Here is a 20,671-nt window from a genome sequence, read left to right on the forward strand (position 1 = left end):
TGGCTGTAATCCAACAATTATAACTCGTTGGTCCATCATTGTTTATTTTAGGTTTGGTGTGTTTTTCAAATGTAAAGCTAACTAACGCACACTAACAACACAAACTTCGTTATTAATTTACTTATAGCAAACCGTTCTATAGAAAGTTAACAATTAGAGGTGGCCATGAGCCGGTTTAAGGCCAGGTCGGCATGATCCAAAGTAGGGTAAGGGTTCAAGTCCTATGCTTGGCCCACCCTGAACCGCCCTTAGTTATAGACCGGTTGGCAGGGAGGGGAAGACCCTGAACCACCCTTAGACGAGTCTTGAGTGGGGGAGCTTTGGCGGATCCACATTGTTGGTCTAGTTTTACCTTTTTCTTTATCTTTATGCGGATAGGCCAATAAGTGGGGTCGGGTTTGGGATTGTGGACCTTGACCCGACCCAAGTACAGTCACAGGTCTAGCCGGGTTTGTAGCAAGCTAGGGGGGTCAATGTTAGCTAACCCAAGGAGCGAGTCAAGGCAGGTCCGACCATGCTAACTTGTGCAATTGGTACAAATGCTATATTCAACATTTTGTACTCCCCCTCGTAACTTCTTCAACACTTGAAAATCAGAAATGACCAACGTGGTCTTTCAAACATAGCATTAAAACAAAAGTAAAACAACGTTCAAATCAATAGTTTAAACTTACTTTATTTTCCGCTCACAAAATAAAACAAATGTAAACTAGTCACAAAAATAAATGAAATAATAAAAACACGCTTTCTCTAAAATACGCAAGAATGCCATACCACCAATGTACCCATACCGAAGCCTAAATTTGCTCGACACAAGATCTAATTAACCCAAAAACTAATGTAAAAAGTGAATTACGAGTTAAAATAGAAACAGTAAAATAGAAGATACAAAAAAAAAAAAATGAATATAACATCCGAAGTCATTAAATCTGTGTATATCCAACAACTTATCATCTTCTTATAATCTTACACCTTTCCAAATCTAAATCTCTACATAAAAATAAACAAATTTTACAACCTAAAATACAACAATCAAAACAATAAAAAAATAAAAAATAAAAATCTATTTTTTTTTTCTAAAAATAAAAAATAAAAAAATCATGAATCTAATTGATGAACAGGTTGAACAGAACACCTGGTACTTCTACTACCATAACCAAATGAAAACATAGATCTTCTAATTTTACTATTATTACTACAACTATTACTATTATTAACTTCATTTACCTCAATAATTTCACCATTATTATTTTTACTCCTTCTACAATAATCTTGAACATCAATACAAAACTCTGTATTACTTGACAAATCCATTGAAATCGATCTTCGAATCGGTTGAATTTCAAATTCTTCATCTTTTTTCCTCATACTATCAATCAATTCATCTCCGATACTACAGACATGATTACTTTTTATACGCTTCGATTTCTCATGTACTCGTAATTGATTTGAGTTCGAGATTAGATTGTTGTTTCCTTGTATTTCAATGACGAGATAATCGTCTTCGTCTCCGCTGAAATTATCATTATTAAAGTTCTTGATATTGTCGGCATTGTAGAGCATTGAGGTCGCGGAAATGGCGGATCGACATAACGGACAGTTATCGCTTGTTTGTAACCAAATATCAATGCAATCTATGTGGAAGCCATGGCAGCAGTTCGGTATTACTCGAAGCTTTTCGCCGTCTTGAAACTCGCTTAAACAAACCGCGCACTCGATTTCCGACTCCTTGTTATTGTCGTTGTCGTTATCGTTCTCGTTGTCGTCGGCGTTTTTCCGGCGGCCGACGGCGGAGGATTTTCGGTACTTAATCACAGGAATTGACCTAATGACGGCGGCGTCAAGGCCGGTCGGTGAAGCGGCGGCGGCGGTAACGGCGGCGGAGAGGTGGTGGCGACGGCGGGAGAAGAGACGATTGATGACGTCAGACCGGTGGAGGTTTAAGCAACATTTAATAACGAAAATGTAGTAACTGATTAAAAGGATAGCGGTCGTTACGATTCCGATTAACGCGATAGCGAGGACGGGGAAGTGAAAGCCGTGTGGCGGAGACGGAGACGGTGACGGCGGTGGCGGAGGTAGTGACATGATAATAATTTTTTGTTTGTTTGTTTTAAATGAGCGCAGTTATATCGCGGATAAAATAATAATAATAATATGATTATATGAATATGATGATATATTGTGAAAATGTGATGAGACGGTCTTTCAGGAGTCTTGCTCGGGAATTAGGGATTGGTGGGGAAAGGAGAGGGAAGGAGATTGGTGAAGGGTTTGAATATAAAGGGGGGAGTTGTACAAGAGTGATGGGTAGGACTTAAGTAAGAGGAACAAAAGTAGTTGGTTTGTTGTTGAATTTGTAGGAAGTGTCAGCCAAGTGAGCCAACCATATGTTATTTTGGTAGGAATTCATCATGTATATAAGACTTTTTGAGGGGTAGGAATTTAATACTCTTGAGTACATATATTTTATCCATTGTTGTGAAAACAATAAATATTTTATTTTTTCATTTAATGTACTTTAATATATTTGATCGTATTAGATATCTGATATTTTAATTGATAACGTTTTAAAAGGTAGATTTTAAATTTAATTTTGTTAGTATCGGATTTTCCTTTTTAACTCTCTTTATGCACAAAAATATACGGAGTACTTTATTGGTATTATTTTGTATCGTCATTTAAGTAATACTCTTAATGTCAAAATGCATTTACATACGGATATCCCGAGCGCAGATACGAGTGAAACGAGGCACGTGAAATGGCAAGAATATAATTGTCTTGAAGTTTTAGAAAAATTTAGGAAGTATAAGCTATAAAAACACAATTCCGGTTGATTTAAGAATTTCAACAAACATTATGTTAAACATGACTTTGTGTATTACATACGGGTTTACAATGTGGCCGAGTTAAAAGATGTGACAAAACTTGCGGGTAATTTTTTTTTTTGGAGGGTACATAAGGATCAAATTAACTAGTCACAATACGAGGTAAAGTTACACCTAAAACATTCTCGCGAAGGATAAGGCGTATATCACGAGGAGGAGCAGAAAAATAAGCTTATAGAGGGCGACGCATATAATTAACGCCTTGGTTAGGAAGCCAATCAGCAGCACAATCGGCTTTTCAATAAGAATGTTCGATGTTCACTAACCATCCATCGTTGGACCCAAGACGAAGTTCGTTGCTCAGCGATTGTTCTTTACGAAAAAAATTCACGCACGGGCTATTGTCAACATGAACGAGCATGTTTGAGGTTGGGTTGACATTATTTTTGACCTAGGTATAAGTTGATCGTAATAAATTATGTGACAAAATACTTTTTCATTATGACATTATCTTTGACCTATATAATTATTCATAATTGTTAGAATTTCTTTAAGAAATTGCTAAAATAAATTGAATGTATAAACAAACTTGAAACTTTGGGAGTCAAAGCTCAAAATTAACACAAATTCTCATTTGTGACATGTAATATCCGTCACTTTGGAGTGACGGATACCATTTTACCTCACAAAGTACCCACTTTTTCTCTCTCTGCAACACTGTTCATGTGGTCCCCTTTCTCCACTAACCCATTTTGTTACCATTTTTAGTCACAAATTATCCGCCACAAATGGTAACCCGTCACAAGGGAGACCAATTGCAAAATTAATTGGAAGATTGGATTTGTAGATTTACAATGGCCGTACTCTATAATGTCTTTTCTTGTCTGGATTTAATATTTAAAATACTAGAAAAATAAGTGTGGACAAGATCAATGTGATGTGTCAACGTGTATTGACTGCCAATTGCCAATTCACCGTCTCAAAATAATGGGCCGTTATTGGTCATTTCCTATTTATTTTATTTCCCACCATGCTTACATAGTACGTGACATATTATCTCCCTCTCTCAATATGAATCTTACTCCCTAAAACAATAACACAAATGTTTATTTAAGACGGATATATTCGTCTTAACTTTATGATGAATCAAGTATCATATATAAAAGACAAAAACAGAATGTGCTTAAAGTAGCAAAAGTATTTAACTCGTTTTATTTTTAAGACGGATATATATGTGTGTCTTAAATAATACAAGACCTATTGATCTAGTAATATAACTGATGGGGCATATTCTGCACCGCTGACCAAGTCAACATATTGAGCAAGGTCAAGGGTATCCATAGCAAAGTCAACAACTTAGACAGCCTAGCCGATACAATCCATCGGCCTGTCACCTGGGTCTCGGCCAGACAACTAGCCAGCCGGGACACATATCCACGTACTCATATCCAAGACCCTCGGCGAGCCTACCACAGGTCCATCGGCCGAGGGTACAACGGTCTTTCCACCTAATGAGCCACTTGACCACTTGGCCACTACGTGACAAAAGGTGAATGCCTATAAATACTCCTCAACCTTCATTGAGGAAAGGATCCACAAATTGACCTAATAACGACTATTCATCTGGTAATATCTTCCTTATCTCTCTACAATACACTCTTAGCCAAGTAACAACAACTTACCTCTCTAAGTTTACTGACTTGAGCGTCGGAGTGAGTACGCTCGGCCAAAGCCGAGCCCTCAGTTTGTTCATCATTTCAGGAGACCGCAGGAAGGATTATAGCAAGGACATCATTCTATTAGCTACGAGTGGTATCAAACATCTGCTCTGGATTTACACCCGGAACAATAACCATTTCAAAGCAACAACATAAAAAGTACTCCATAATTATTACGGAGTATATGGTAGTAAAAAATACAGTAACTATTTTAGGTTAAATGGTGAACACTATACGGCGATCTTCACACAATAACAACGGATAACAATTAAAACCATTAAGTACACTTAAATATAGTTTTTAAATCATACGTACTACGTAGTACGTACAACTACGAATAATGATTATAATTATTATTCAATCTAAATGAAGTAGTTTGATTGATTTAATTTACGATCGATTATGATAATTATTTAAATATTTTAAAGCTTATTTTACTTGTTTCTCTTAAAATTGGTTGTCATATGCAATTATGGACGGTTGAAAATAAAAAGGTAAATAAATAATTAAGATTTCAAAATAAACATTGACTTTAATGAAAAAATATAATCAGTATATACATAAGTATATACATTTGTTAAGGCCATGTTCTTTTGGACTTAAAGTCACTTAATATAAGTTCACTTTAGATCCTATAAATTCAGTTCAGTTCAGTTCAGATCCTATAAGTTCAGTTCAGATTCTATAAGTTCAATTCAGTTCAGATCCTATAAGTTCGATTCGATTCGAGATCTTATAAGTTCGATTCGAGATCCTATACCTCACTTAATATAAGTTCACTTCAATCCTATAAGTTCGATTCGATTCGATTCGATCCTATAAGTTCGATTCGAGATCCTATAAGTTCGATTCGATTCGAGATCCAATAAGTTCGATTCAAATCCTATAAGTTGATTCGATTCGATTCGAGATCCTATAAGTTGATTCGATTCAGATCGATAAGTTTCGATCCAAAAAAAGAACAGGGCCTAAATCTCATATACGAAGTATTAAACAAATACTCTGTATATGAAATTCATTTGAACGGAAGGATTATGGACGAAAGACGTACTATACACTGAAATATACTTTATTGAACGAGCGTCATTAAAGAGATATATGCATCATGGCTAGGTAATAGACTAGTAGGAGGAGTGGAGGACTATATTTTTATGTTTCGTGCCATAAGATTATTCTTCTGGTAGATATAGCCTACGAAGAAAGAGCTGTAATCCTTTAACCTACCTTGATCATGAAGTATGCCAATTTGTATTTTTTACGTGGTATTCCATACTTTCCTTTAAATTAAAGGGTTATTTAATATGAATAATCTATCCTATGCCCCTTCTTCTCATTTTAATCCATCCTATGCTTTAACCCATATTAATCTCAACTATGCACTCATTTATCTTTCATTGAACCTAAGCAAATTTTTACCTCTTATAGCCCGTAAGCTTTCAGGTCATTAGGTTGTGGGTCCATTATTTTTGTGTTTTTCTTCACTAAACTAAAGCTAATTAATCTTCTTTCTAGATCTTCAAATTTTCAGTAAACACCCAAATTAGAGGATCAATCATACATCAATATTCACCAGAAAACCCTGATTTTTTTTCATTTTGTAAGCAACAAATTGCCCAACTAAAATTTACAATCCCAACAACTAGATTAAACAAAACCCAATTCAAAACATAAGCACATAGTATAACAGCATCAAAATTGCACCAAAATTCCACTTTCTATCTGACAAGCTAAGCATCGTCTCCGGCATATACCATTGACCGCCGTCATCCTTTCTCTCTCCCATGCCATCCCGCCCCAACACCCTAAATATTGGACCATCTGCTCTATCATACTCCATGACAAGTTGACGACAACGATAACACCCAAATCTCGAATGGTGGAGGAGAGAAGCTTCGAAAATGGTGGCGTTGATGGTGGAATCTAGTAGTGGTGATGGTGGTGGGGTAGGGCGAGGAGATTTGGCGGTGGCAGGACAGTGTGAGTCGGTGCGACGGGATGGGATTTCAGAGAAAGGGTAGGGTTGTTCGTCGGTGGTGCGGTTCAGTGGTGGACCGGTGAGGTGGGGCTTTGAAGATTATTGGTGTTTAGTGATTGGTGATGACTATTGATGAGAATGAAGGGGATGAACTTATAAAGGAAGGGAAGGAGTTTTAATGTTATTATTGTTTTAATGTTATTATTGTCTTTTTTAATGATTTTAGATTTTTTTGTTTTTATAAAAAGCGACCTTATAAACAAGTAGTCGGTTGGCTGGTGCATTAAAAGATAAATGAGTGCATAGTTCAGATTAATATGGGTTAAAGTATAGGATGTATTAAATTGGGAAGGAAAGGCATAGGATGGATTATTCATATTAAATAACCCTAAATTAAATTATCACCTTATTATTAGTATATACAGAGTATATCGGTAAGTCTCTCTTAGAGCAACAATATTGGTTTTACGATAAAAAAACCAGTCAAATACTCCGTATGATCCAACTTTCTAAATTCTTAAGTATTTTTCTTCTGTCTCATTCTATAGTACTTAACAGTTAATCCGTTTTAAGTTGAAGACGGGTATCGGACCTGAAGCAAGAATTTGATATGTGTGTATGCATATATTCTGAGTGGTTGCATGACTGATAAATTCCACACGTTATTTTAATTTTTAAGCCATGCATGCATCACTTTCACCTTATCTTTTGTAGTTTGTTGCATGCCCTTGTTTATGTACAACAATTAATTAGGATAGATGGACATATTTGAATTTAATTTGGACATTATATAGATGTTTCCTACCTAAAAGTTAGTCTAGCTCTTAAATATGTACGTTACTCCATGCTTTATACTACTCCCTCCGTCCCGGTCATTTGTTATCCTTTCGTTTTGGCACAAAGACCAAGGAAAGAGGAGAGGACCAATAGCTAAATGACAAGTGGAACAAATTGAGTGTGAAGGATAAAATTACTCATCAAGTTCATTCTTAAAATAGAAAGGACAACAAATGATTGAGACACCCAAAAATAGAAAAGGACAACAAATGACCGGGACGGAGGGAGTATTATTCAAGGGGTCACCATCTTGTTAACCAACCAAATGATTGAAAAGTTTATAATTTGCAACTTGGAAAATAGCTAGCTAGTGAGTAGTGAGTTAGTGACGCATCACTTGTTAAAAAATAACGTAGTTAGAATTTAGAAACTCCGACCGAAAGTTGAAATAAGTTCTTATATGAGACAGTTTCGTAGTTCAATCAAGTAATAATTTTCCCCAATTATATAAACATTAGCAAATATTAAGGTATTAACCCTAGTCATTAACCAGTGTTGACGGTAATCAAGCTTCCAACCAAAAATTTACATTAGACCCTGAAACCTTGATGCCCGCCATTTTTATTAGTTGCTGCGTTAACTAGCTCAGTTTATAACAAATGCTAGTGAAAATGAGGATAAGAAATTAATAAAAAGCGTCAATTAATTTGAACTTTATTAATATTTTCCTCATAAATCTAGAAAAACCTTAAATTATAGAAAAATAAAATTTTATATTATAAAATAGTCGTTTTCTGTTGAATTAAACATTTCTGTATGGCTATATTAGAACCGTTTCATATTGACAGAAGATTTTGATATAAAAAAACAAAATTACCACTTGGAATTGTTAAGGAAAAGGCATAACCCACTACACGCGTTGACGAAAAGAGAAAGACAAATATACTTTGGGTGGGAAAAGATAGTAATATTGCACTATACATTACTCAAATCCCAAATCATATGCGATTTTGTAGGAATTGGTAGTAGAATTTAATACACTTATTATTACTAGTCTAAAGTTGACTAGTTATATTTCAGTCAAAAAAGTATGCATGCACCTCTAATTAGACCGACTATATGTAAGTCACTACACACGCACAAGTTTCGTATTACCTTTTTGATTTTTTTTGTCTAATGCATGTGCATGTATTTGTGTTCCCATACAATTTGAGATTAAAGTTTAATTAAGGATAATTAGGGAAAGCATCCTTGTCTTATACTTAATGTTGACCCTTTGATCCTAGGTCAAGTCAAGATTGTTAACTTGCATTGTTATCCAATATTCTGGAGACGAAACACTATGGACGATTGGTCGCATGTTTGAATATCCCAGACATCTATATTACACATTTACACTGTCTTATCAATCATTTGACGATAAAAAAATGACTATGCACGACACGCTCTAAACTTAGTTTATATGCATTCGTGCTGGTCAGTAGGGGCGAAATTTTTCTTGTTTGTTTTATGACATTATTGATTATTTGTTTACGCTGCTAAATTTTTCCATCCCCTTATTGTGAATTCTACCTTCGTCATTGGTTGTAGTACAAATGGTTTATAAGTTTTTGCCATTATGCAAGGAAAAACGATAGAGCCCCTAAACGAAAAGCCTTAATATGGCCTTAGGGAGTAAAGCTTCATTATTTTAAATATGACTTTTTATTCTGTTCAGACAATTTCAGTCTAAAACGACGGGACCAATTACTAGTGGCTTGGTATACAAGTCAAGAAGGTGGCATGCATTTAATGTAAGTGCTGCATCTGCAGTGCTTCTTGTTGTTGTTGGGAAAACAATAGGAAAAAGTCAAACTTACTGGTTTGTTACATTTTGTTGTTACCTTTGTAAATGGTATGGGTTATAGGCACATGCTTCTTCTGTAAGGTAATGTGACCAAAAAAGAAGGGTACACTACTACGTCGTATTATTAATTAAATTACTTAAAATAATAATAATATAAATGAGATAGCTCTGACTCCAATGAGTTTGCTTCTGTGACATTTGTCGGTCAATTTTGTTTAATCTATGCATTTAACCTACTTATAATTATGCTTAACTTGCTGGATACAACTATACCTCCTTTGGATTTTCCAACTTAATACTCCCTCCATTCAACTCCACTTTACAACTTTCTTTTATCACGTTTGCCAACGTAGCTTTTACACGATAAATATCATTAGCTGCGTATTTGCAAAAATTATAAAAGTTAAATATTTTTAATGTACTCTTAAAGACGAATCAAATAAGATCCCACATGAATATATTTTCACTTATGTATCGAGAGAAAATTGAAATTGAATGTCCACTTGTGAATAGTGCGCAAAATAGAAAGTTGTAAAGTGGAGTTGAATGGAGGGAGTAGTGGGTTTTAATCCTTCTTAATTACTACAGAGTAATGAATAAACATTGAATCTCGTTATAATCCGGATTTAAATTGTTATAATATAAACTATAAAACTGACCTTGAGATTCCAACCATCGGTTTAAGTTTTTGGTTGAGATGGTTTCTTGACATGGTATTATAGCTACTAGTTATTCAACATAATATGTTACAAAAAATTGAAGAATTTTAACTAGGAAAAAGTTTTTTTTTGGTTAAGAGATGTATCCGCCTCTACAACTCTTATTAACCTACTCACCTCACCTGGTTCACCACTATTTTTAGCCCTTTGAATTTTGAGTATTCCTATGGATGAAACACCGCCTTAATAAATTACTCCTTATGTCTTAGTGATTTGTTTACACTTACTTTATTTTATGAGGGGGAAGTAAAGCAAGTGTAAATTATTGACTGAGACGGACGGAGTGCTATTTTTAATTGTTGTTTAATGATAACGACATTAATTCAGTGTAATAGGTCCTGTTCTTTCTGCCTTAATTTCAACTCATTTCAGTTCAGTTTAGTTCAATTCAATTTAATTTAGCTCCATTAAATTCAGTTCAGTTAAATTCAGCTTCTTTTAGCCGAAAAAGAACATGGCCTTATTTCTCAAAAAAAAAAATCCGAAAAAAATAAGAAAATTTAATGTACATAATTTTACTCTTGTGTATATATTGAGACTCTAAAAGATTGGCAAAGATAAAAAAGTCAAGAGGAGTTTGGGCCAGGCTTGTACCTCTTATGGAGTAAGATTTAGTCAAACTTATGCTTATAATAGATTGGGCCACTTTTGATTACATAGCCTGCAATTAAGTTATTATGGTCCAACAAAAAATCACATTGAGAAAGACACATTTGCTCCAACTATTACCAAGTGGTGTTAGTCCAGTGGTAGTCGGGTTAAACCTTGAAGCTTGCAGAAATGCAGCAATTGAGAGATCTCGGGTTCGACTACCAGCTGTGGCGATGATTACTTGGCCACTGCAGCCCCCGAAGGGGGTGACTTACATGGTCCATGGGCCCGGGAAATTCAACCCCCTCGTCATAAAAAAAAAAGATGAGTTATCGACTTATCGTCCCATGTTTTAACCAATTAAGTCAACTTCACTCGGACTCAGTCAAATCAATAAGTTTCGGAGAAAAAACCTGTACAGTTAACCTCCGAAGAAAAAAACAGTAGTCATATCGTCTTCAGTAAACAAGCTTAATAGCATAACCGGGGCCATTCGATCCAACATCGGTGGGCTCAGTCCGTACCCTAAACAGTACTACATGTGTTCTATTGTCCTGTGACTCTGTGACTAAAGCAACATATGGTCTTGTTATCAGCTAACATGTTCGATTGCTTTTGCCCTACAAGGGTGAATACTGAAACAACATCCTATATGTGCATAAGAATAGTGCAATGATCGCGATGAGATCCAAATTTATCGGATTGAACAACGGTTTTAGCTTAAAATCCGTCAATGAGATCTGATTTTGATCGTTGCACTATAACTATTCATGATTGATAGACACGGTACCATAACGTTTAAAACTCGTACAAATCAATATAATTGTAATGTAGGGCCGCTACATGTATTTATCATCATCTGCCTAAGCGTATATATTTTGTATTGAAGCCCTATTCTTTCTGGCTTAATCGTCTTAGCTTACTCCAGTTCAGCCAAACACCATTCATTTCAGTTCGGTTCAACTCAGTTTCATTCAGTTCAGCTCAGCTCTATTTAGCCTAGCTCAATTCCATTCAATTCAGTTTAGCACAAGCCACAGAGCCACAGTTATATTAACGTTATATTTATAACTTAAGCCAAAGTTTAATAAAAGTCTAGCTAAGCAAAGATCAAGAAATCAATCAATATATAATCAAACGGATAAGATTATGAAATAATCAAACAATAATTTAAAACAAGCTGCAAATGATTGGACCGTCACATGAAATAAGTAATCACAATTTTTTTTTTCTGTTTTTTATTAAAGCTATTTTAATATGTGTATGCATGGTTTTGGTGTAAAGTTTGCACCTTTAGCAATTTCCATGTTTCCACAGTTTCGTTTAGAAACTTTAGAGATAGACCCGAATCGTTGGATCGAATTACTAATGCAATAGAGTAACAACCCGAAAAAAAAAAGTTGAAATTTAAGTATCAAGATTTAAAATTTTCATTGTTTTGGGGGCGACTGTCCTTAATAGCTCCATCGCTCAACCCATGGCCGGCCCAGGGCCTGTGCAAGAGGTGCGAGAGGTGCGGCCGCACAGGGCCCCCGACTTGAGGGGGCCCAATTACAAAGATTAGTTGCGTTAATTGATAATAAATTTAGGTCATTATAATAACATGGAGTCGAACCCAGGTTGTATTGCTTCTTTAGTGAGCGGCTAACCACTGTGCCACTTTACTATTGTTAAAAAATGGAAAGAAATTTATATTTGTATCCGCATTTTGTCTAGGATTGGAGAATACACTAGTCATGGAAAACTCTCATATATAATAGTTAAGATACGATTTTCCCATTTTTCTTTTAATAAAAATGGTATGGGGCCTCTCTTGAAGAATTCGCACAGGGCCCCCAAAAACTACCGGGACGGCCCTGGCCTCAACCACTGAATATTTTATTACAAAAATTTCATCCCGCGTTATATTTCAATCTAAAATCAAATTCTTGTTCCGCCATTGAATTTAGTGTGTCTGTGGACACACTAACTAATTCTTGGTGTTCACTGTCGTATTTTGAGACTACTTTTCGTATTTTGAGATCGTATATGTGTTGTATTGTCCTGTGAAATGTGAATAAAGGAAATATTTATGTTCAATTGCTTTTCCCCTTCAAGGGAAATGTTATCGGATTGAACAACGGGTTCAGGTCAAAATCTGTCGATGAACAGTCATCGGCAGCTGCGCCTTGTTGGCTTTTGGCTTCTGTTCTTCCTTACCCCAAAGGAAGAGGTATGTGCCAACAATAACAACCACCGCCCCTATTACGCTGCGTATAGGGAGATTGATTTGGTTTAGAGCAAATTCCTTGATATGTCGAAACATAAACATAAATATAAATATAAAGGTATGTACCTCATACATACCTGCCAATGTAGAGCTTTTCAGAGAGGATGAAAAACGATATAACTGCAACTAGAATTGTTGATAGTGGACTGAACACAGTCACGAATACCGGTCCCTTTTCTTTGTTGCACCAGAGTTGTATATATATTATTAGACCCGACCCGAAAATACCCTGCATTTTTTCATTTTTTTATGAGTGAAATTTCTGATCCATAATTATAATTAGGGATATTCTCTCGTATACCCCTAAATTTTTTCGTTTTCTAAGGTGTACCTCTCGTTTTTCACAAAAACTTTGACCGACAATAATTCTCTGTTACGAGTTCAGAAAACAGTAATTTTTTTTTCAAACCAATTATCTCGTTAAGGCCTTCAATTTGAAAAAAAAAATTCACCGCTTTTTGAATTTTTTAACGAATAAAATTTGACCGACCATAATTCCCGACTACAAGTTGAGATGTTAATGAATTCTTTTTCAAACTGAAGACCTCTTAAAGACGGTGAATTTGAAAAAAAAAATTGTCGTATTCTGAACTTGTAGCCAAGAGTTACTGACGGTCAAAGTTTTTTTGCATGAAAAGAGGGGTACATCATAGAAAATGAAAAATTGAGGAGTACACGAGAGAATATCCCTTATAATTATTCAGTTTATAGTTACATACCCCGTAGATTGCAGTCCAGAGATCGATGTTGAATCCGAGTCTCCACAAACCTGGGTCACGCACTATAGTAGCCGTGAACACGGTTGTCTGGACTGCTCCTACTGCACTTATCCAGGTTGTAAGTGACAGTTGCGCCGGATACCTCATCAGAGTGTATGTCTACATTATTGTATCAATCAATTTCCAGGTTAATTAGATTAGATATTCTTTATGATGAGATTTATTTCAATGTTGTTATGCTAATTAACCTGAAGGATATAGAAAAGGGACAACGCCACGCAGCTGGCAATGGTGATGGGAGAACCTTTGAGCCAGTTCTGTTGTATGAATGCTTTCGGCTGAATGTGGACCAGAGGCTGGCTAACGTTCGGTATGATTGATCCCTTGTAGAATGCCATCAACATGATACCAGATAAGGAAATTAGCGTTCCGAAAACCTTTGCAAGTCCTTTAGGCTGTCTCAAGGCAACAGTCTCCAACCTGTATGTATGCATGCATTGTAGTAATTCTAATAGTTTAAGTTAATTAGCTAATTAGGTGCTAAAGAGAGCAATCTTATCTATATTAATACAAAAGACAATACTCAATCCTCAGCGCGCCACATCATTAATGCAGGTTTTTTTTTTATTTTTTTTTTCGAAAATTCATGTTATGGTGAGACTCGTGAGGGTGCAATGTATTTATTTTCTTCAGATTTCCGTCTTTTCAAACATACGATAAATTCCGTCTTACAACAAATTCTATGAAATAATATTATGAAAAAATTCTATGAATTAATATTATGAAATAATTTTATACATTTCGTGTAAATAAAATTAATAACATATACGCAGAATGAATTACAAATGCGAGTAAATGAAATTGAATTACATAATTTTTAAAACAAAATTACATAATAATAAAATTACATAATTTCAAGAAGGAATAACATTCATATACGGGATCGAACATAAAACGCAAATGAATTACATACATATGTTAAATTTGATTATATTTCTTTTATCCGGATGTCAAGTTTTTTATGTATGCAATTTTTATTTATAAATCAGTGTAGATTACGTTATTTCCTTATAAATCAGTGTATGTGAACACGTGTTTTTAACAAATTTAAACTTAAATTATGTAGATCGTAGATTTAGACCAACTAGATAAGTAAAATAGAAATGCAAAAACAAATATACATCCAAAAACATTAATACTGACCCAAATACATACCCGTGCAATTTTGCACGGGTTTAAAACTAGTTGTAATAATAATAATTGTCTAAAAAATACCCATCTTAATAAAACGGATCAAATAACACCAATTGAATAAAAAAGGAGAAGATTGACGGGAACGTATGTACCTTAGTAGTAGTGCCAAGACAAAGGTTAGTGATGCAACAGAATTCAACATAGCCGTGACAAAGGTCGGAGAAGTGTACGTCAAGCTGGCGAAGAATAAGTTCAAGGCCAATCCAACCCTTTTCATTTAATTACACAATTCCATAAAATACGAATTAGGCAACGAGAGTGAATGAAGTAGTGTCCAAATTATTAGGGTAGTATTTGAACCAAACCGTACCCAAGAAGAGCAAGTAGGAAGATTTCACCAAACATTTTTGCGGTCAACTTTGGTCTCACATCCCTACATCATTCACAAAGTATATAATTATCATTTGACTCGAAATGACCTGAGCTGATAATTATCTGTACTGGACTCGGCTCAAACCCAATACAACCCGACCCAGCTTAAACCAACCGGAATTTCCAAAAGAAGAATGGAGATGTTTGAGAAAGGTATTCAATATAAAGGGTAGTGCATTTTATTTTTTTGGCAGTTTTTACATATAATAATATGCACACCGTCCCAATTATTTCTTTACATTTTAGAGTAAACTCATTTCCCTACATATTTTAATTTTTGGACATGATAAAACATTCATAAAAAGCAATACTAATCGAAATGTTTAATAACTTCAAGGAAGCAATTTGCAACACATTAGAAAATATAACATGCAACTCTTAGGACTCCCTTAACAGAAAAGGTATAAAAAAATAAAAATTGAAAGTAGAGTACATAGTTTGGGTGTTAACTCACCTATTTATAAATAATATAAAAAGACAAACTTGATTAGTTCAATTGGCAATCCCTTAACTACACAAATCCTATGTGGCATTATTAAAAAAGGATGGCGATAGGGCGCCACCGGGTGGTACACAATTTCGGTGCCACCCTAATTAAAATATTAAAATAATACAAAAAATAAAAGTAGTTTAGATTTTATGCGCACAATACTGAAGGGCATAAAAGACAAATTTCTTTCTCTATTAGCAAGATGAGCCGATGTTTACATGGTATGTTTTGCATGTTTCTTCATTAATGAAGCCTTTCAATTAAGTATATTAGGTGTACTCTGAAAATTTTACACTGATCTCTTGCTATCCAACCATGAGACTCATTAGATTTAGTTTTGATTGTAAAGGAACTTCATCTTGTTAAATGCTACTCTAACAAACGTAACCAATATCTCCAGCCAAAAATTTCCGTAAATCAATTTTTTCGCGTACCACATTACTGTGTACTCCGTATTAAATAACTTTATGATGCCTATTTCAATTAGTATTGTGATTCGACTACGATGAGATGTTCCATTAGTTTAGTATTCGTGTCGGTTGAAACAAAAAGTATTATACCATTTACACCATTGTCGATAAATGATGGACCCAAAACGGGTGTTAGACAACCGCAGAAGCCAGTGGTACACTGGAGATGAACATGGCAGCGGGTGGTGTCAAGCGAGACTTCGTTAAACAAACCTACATCATTAAGATATGAAAGTAGTCTTCCAATTTTGCCCTTCATCAAATGATTTGACTAAATCTTTGAAAATGTTAAAAATATTGTTTAATTTACAAAAATACCCCCGGTGGTACTGAAACTGGGTACCACCGGGTGGCGCCATCTCATTTTCCATTAAAAAAAGTATATCTTCAACAAGTTTACCATTGGCGCTTTCTTTAATTTAGACTTATGTATAAAACTATAAATGCCAAGAGTATTATAGGTCCTCTGTATTCCATGTTTTCTCCTCTTCTCTCCTTTTAACTCCCTTTCATTTAAGAGAAAACCTTCAAGGCTTCTATGCATTTAAAAATTGGTAACAAAAAGTAGCTCAAACATTATAAATTAAATACAAAAAAAAATGTATAGTTGCGTGATCCTTACTCCTTATAAATTACATGAGAAGTTCGATTTACATGTTATGTCTTTTTTTAGCAATGAGAAAAATTAGATTGATTCTCTAATGTAGGACTAATTTATCTCATCCAGTCATCCTTTCGAATGAGTGAGGTAGGTTAAAGCCACCGACTTTCAAACCGCCTCGAAAGAGTTGAACATGAATGTCCAATAGAAGCCAGAAAACCAACAACCTTGTTGGCTTCACGCAATCAATGTTTAATTATCACTTCATTGAAAAAATAAAGGCCTAATTTCACATCTTTGATAATACTAGAAATCTCCCAAAGAATTTGACAAGTACTACGAATTGAGTTAATAACACATAAATTACCACCTTACACAATTACCTTTGAAATTCCCAAGCATTTAGCTGCTAAAATACTTTCTTGTAAAGCGGGAGCTTCCGCAATAAGAATACTCGTAGATCCACACTTTTTTGCTCCTAACAAAACGACTTTCCCATATAATCTTTTATTCAATATCCTAAACTCTAAAGTAGCTTTATTCTCATCTATTTTTGACCCGTGGCAAATTTAAACTTTAAAAAACCGTTTTTAGGTTTTTCCCACCAGATTTCTTCATTGCTAGTAGTGTTTCTAACTGACTCGTCTTTCTCGCAACTGTTGAGATCTTTATATCTAGTCTCATTTCAAATCTTAATGTTATTGTTAAAATTATAAATTTGTTGCTTTTAATACGAACATTATTAAAATAATCTCATTTCTATAAAGTCATGCACTCCACCAAATAAAAAAAATCTTAATGAAATCATCTTTTATAATTAAGTCCTTGAAATAATTGAGTTTCAATTGAAAACTTTGACTTGCAACACTATGATATTTTGACAAAAAAATGTTAAAACTACTAATATTTATATCTTGTAAACATAATCAATCAAAAGACAATTGTAAAAGAAATGATCTTTGTTTTTAATAAAATGGTTACACAACACACGATGAGGTGGAACATTAATATGATTGTAAAAGAATTTGAAATACATTCACAAATCAAAGGATTGGTGATCATTGATCGGGTTTCTGAGTTTTTCTTTACATACAATGGCTGTAACATTGCATGCCTCTTAGTAAATTGACTAGTATAAATCCCGCGCACACGCGGTTTTTTAGATAGGGACATTAGAGAATTTTACAATTATTTAATTATATTTAACATATTTTAACTCCATTTGAAATTTTAGTATAGAATAAAACTTAATATTAGTAATGTTTTGTATTAAGAGATAGAAAAAAGAAGGTTCAACACTGTTACTTTATATAAAATTGCTGAAACTATTTTGTGTGTATATGTGTTGTAATAAATACACTTATGTATATATTAAATTAAAAAAAATAAAAAATTAACCAAAATTCAAATGCTCGCGTTGTATAGAGTAGAAATAGATATTAAATAAAAGTGTGAGAAAAATATATATTATTGTCAATTTTTTCGCTTTGAAGTAAAAAGAATATATGAATGCTCTTATCTTGTAGTGGGTTAGTTATTGTATGTAATTAATTAGTATTGGCCCAGTAGTAGGTATATAAATGTGTATATAAAATAGAATTATATGGAATTAAGCAGTTTGGCCCAATTGTAAATAGAATATAATGAAGCCCAAATATGGAATATTCATTTAGGCGGGAAAATATTAGAGCTTTCTTATTCTTTTAGTTTAGTGGGGATTCTAGGTCAAACAAATCTTGCCTAGCCAACTCTATTGTAAAGATATTATTTCCTAAATTGCAATCCTTAAATTAGGGAAGGAAATAACAATAAATATTAAACGAAATAGCAGCAATAATAATCTTATATCGCTTCTTATCCTCTATTTACTAAATGAATAGGTGAAACTTGAGATTTTCCCGCTCAAATCATTTCACCTATAAATTGGGCCTAACACTTTGGTTATTCTATATAAATATTGGGCCTTTGTAGAGAAAAAAAATATATTCAGTAAAATATTTTGGAATACCATATATATATATTTTGGGTTTTTATGTGTGTTAGATTCTACAAGTCTTCATATATACTACGAGTAAAAGAATAAAACTTATCTAAAGTTTTTCCTCCAAAGTGCTCTAACTTATATATGGAAACAAATTAGATTTCATTTATTAAAATAATTTTTCATTTAAAAATAACCTTTTTATCATTAAACTTAAAAATATAATCTTTTAATAAAAATAAAACGAAATTGGTATAAAACTATAATCTCTATACATAAATTGTTACCCCTATTATTAACTTCGTGACGAAAAAAAAATTACTGAAATAATATGGGGTAGTTAAAATATTTTCATAAATAAACACAGTTCATGAAATTACTCAATTCTCTTGATTAATTTTAAGATTATTTTTTTTTTTTAAAATTCATGAGATATAACTCTGAAATCTATAAATATTATAGTAAAAATTAAAAGCTCTATATATACCGCGCATTTGCGCGGGATCTACACTAGTTCACCATTAAAAGTACTCGCACCAGCCTTGTGTATTTCCATCTCGACTTTACAGGCTGCTAAGGAGCACACTTCAAATGAATGAATATAACAAATGTTCGGGTTTATGTGTTTGAACGATAAAAAAGTTTAAAATGACAAATTTACAACATAACTTACAAACAGCCCCGTAATTCCCTTACAAATTAATTGGAAACATATAAAAGTATTAAGACTAGTAACGAGTTATATATATAAATATGAAGTATAAAAAAAGCATTGGCGTACCTTTCAAGAACGTAGGCAAAAGGGAACATGACTAAAGTGCAAATGATTTGCCTGTAGGTGATGTAAACATGGGGATTCATCCCATGTTTGAAAGCTGCTCCGGTGATTAAGAACAATATGGTATACCCAACTTGTACTAAACCCATCAGAATATGTGGCTTAAATCTTTCTAAAACTCCCCCCATTTTTATTTTGTGCTTCTACTAACAACAATAACAATGTTTTGTGCTTATAGCCTTCATATAAATTTATAATAATCCCACTAATCAAAGACATATATATACATAGGTATTTTGCGACAATCAATACGTACTACGTACAAGATTGCTTCATTCCATATTAGGCTAAATCAATGCACTTAACCTGCTTATAATTATGCTTAATACTTACTAGCTGGCAGGATACAACAATACAATTAAAATTTGGATTTGAAACCCGAGTCATCATTTCGTGTTTTAACTAGACCTGTTAAATTATGACCCGACCCGTTTTTCCAGGGTCAAAACCTGTTGATTCCGACCCGACGACCCACTTAACCCGAACTCGAAATGACCCGTTATTTTAGGGTCAAGACCCGACCCATACGGGTCGACCCATTGGATCAAAGGCAAATCAATAATTTTATTAAATATTAATATTTATATAGTACTCCGTATATTTGAAAAAAATAGTTAAAAATTATTATTTTTATTACTTAAAATTACAAATACAATTAAAAAGTCAATTTTATATAACTTTTATAATTTTAAGTAATAAAATAATTATTAAAAAATATTTATTTGAATAATTATGTCAATATAGTTTATGTAAACATTTAATATGATTAAAATACTAAGTTTAAATATTTTTGAAATTTCTTAAAAATATTTTTTTGATTAAAAAAATCGATAAAATAAGGCATTAGAGATAATTTCTTGACCCGTATTCCGACCCTAACCCGATCCATGACCCGCCCGACCCGAGACCCGACCCGCCCGACCCGTTTAATAGGTCTAGTTTTAACCAACTAAGTCAACTTCAAGTCTTCAATCGGATATATCAACACACATTTCTCCGTCACACACCTCGGAAAATCCTGTATGCATAACACCCGAAGAAAAAAGCAGTAATCATATCGTTTTCAATAAACCAAGCTTCATAGCGAAACCCGGGCCATTTGATTCGATATAGTGGGCTCAGCCCGTACCCTAAACTGTACTCTATGTGTTCTATTGTCCTGTGAATAAAGCAACATATGTATGTTCAATTGCTTTTCCCCTTCAAGGGTGAAATAGCATCCT

General features: G+C 33.9%; 2 protein-coding genes across 2 annotated transcripts; both read right to left on the minus strand.

The window, feature by feature from the left end:
• Positions 1 to 911: 911 nt before the first annotated feature.
• On the minus strand, positions 912 to 2,425 carry LOC141609513 (RING-H2 finger protein ATL16-like). The gene has a single exon (XM_074428552.1). It carries the CDS (start codon positions 2,086 to 2,088, stop codon positions 1,099 to 1,101), a length of 990 nt encoding a protein of 329 aa, XP_074284653.1. The 5' UTR covers positions 2,089 to 2,425; the 3' UTR covers positions 912 to 1,098.
• A 10,154-nt stretch (positions 2,426 to 12,579) lies between these two features.
• Positions 12,580 to 19,576, minus strand: LOC141608856 (WAT1-related protein At4g08300-like). The gene is made up of 7 exons (XM_074428201.1): positions 19,392 to 19,576; positions 15,007 to 15,069; positions 14,789 to 14,905; positions 13,691 to 13,922; positions 13,443 to 13,601; positions 12,801 to 12,952; positions 12,580 to 12,703 (listed from the first exon to the last, which is right to left on the minus strand). The coding sequence occupies exons 1-7, from the start codon at positions 19,574 to 19,576 to the stop codon at positions 12,580 to 12,582; spliced, it is 1,032 nt and encodes a 343-aa protein (XP_074284302.1).
• Positions 19,577 to 20,671: the final 1,095 nt, after the last annotated feature.

Source organism: Silene latifolia, chromosome 10, assembly GCF_048544455.1.
Source record: "Silene latifolia isolate original U9 population chromosome 10, ASM4854445v1, whole genome shotgun sequence".
NCBI lineage: Eukaryota > Viridiplantae > Streptophyta > Magnoliopsida > Caryophyllales > Caryophyllaceae > Silene > Silene latifolia.

What these genes read in the sequence shown, in the direction of transcription:
- LOC141608856 (XM_074428201.1), bottom strand. Translation starts at nt 19,576, where the DNA reads ATGGGGGGAGTTTTAGAAAGATTTAAGCCACATATTCTGATGGGTTTA. An exon ending in TTCCTACTTGCTCTTCTTGG is followed by an intron (nt 14,906 to 15,006) that starts GTACGGTTTGGT and finishes TTAAATGAAAAG; the next exon opens with GGTTGGATTGGCCTTGAACT. An exon ending in TCTGGACTGCAATCTACGGG is followed by an intron (nt 12,953 to 13,442) that starts GTATGTAACTAT and finishes GAAAAAATGCAG; the next exon opens with GGTATTTTCGGGTCGGGTCT.
- LOC141609513 (XM_074428552.1), bottom strand. Translation starts at nt 2,088, where the DNA reads ATGTCACTACCTCCGCCACCGCCGTCACCGTCTCCGTCTCCGCCACAC.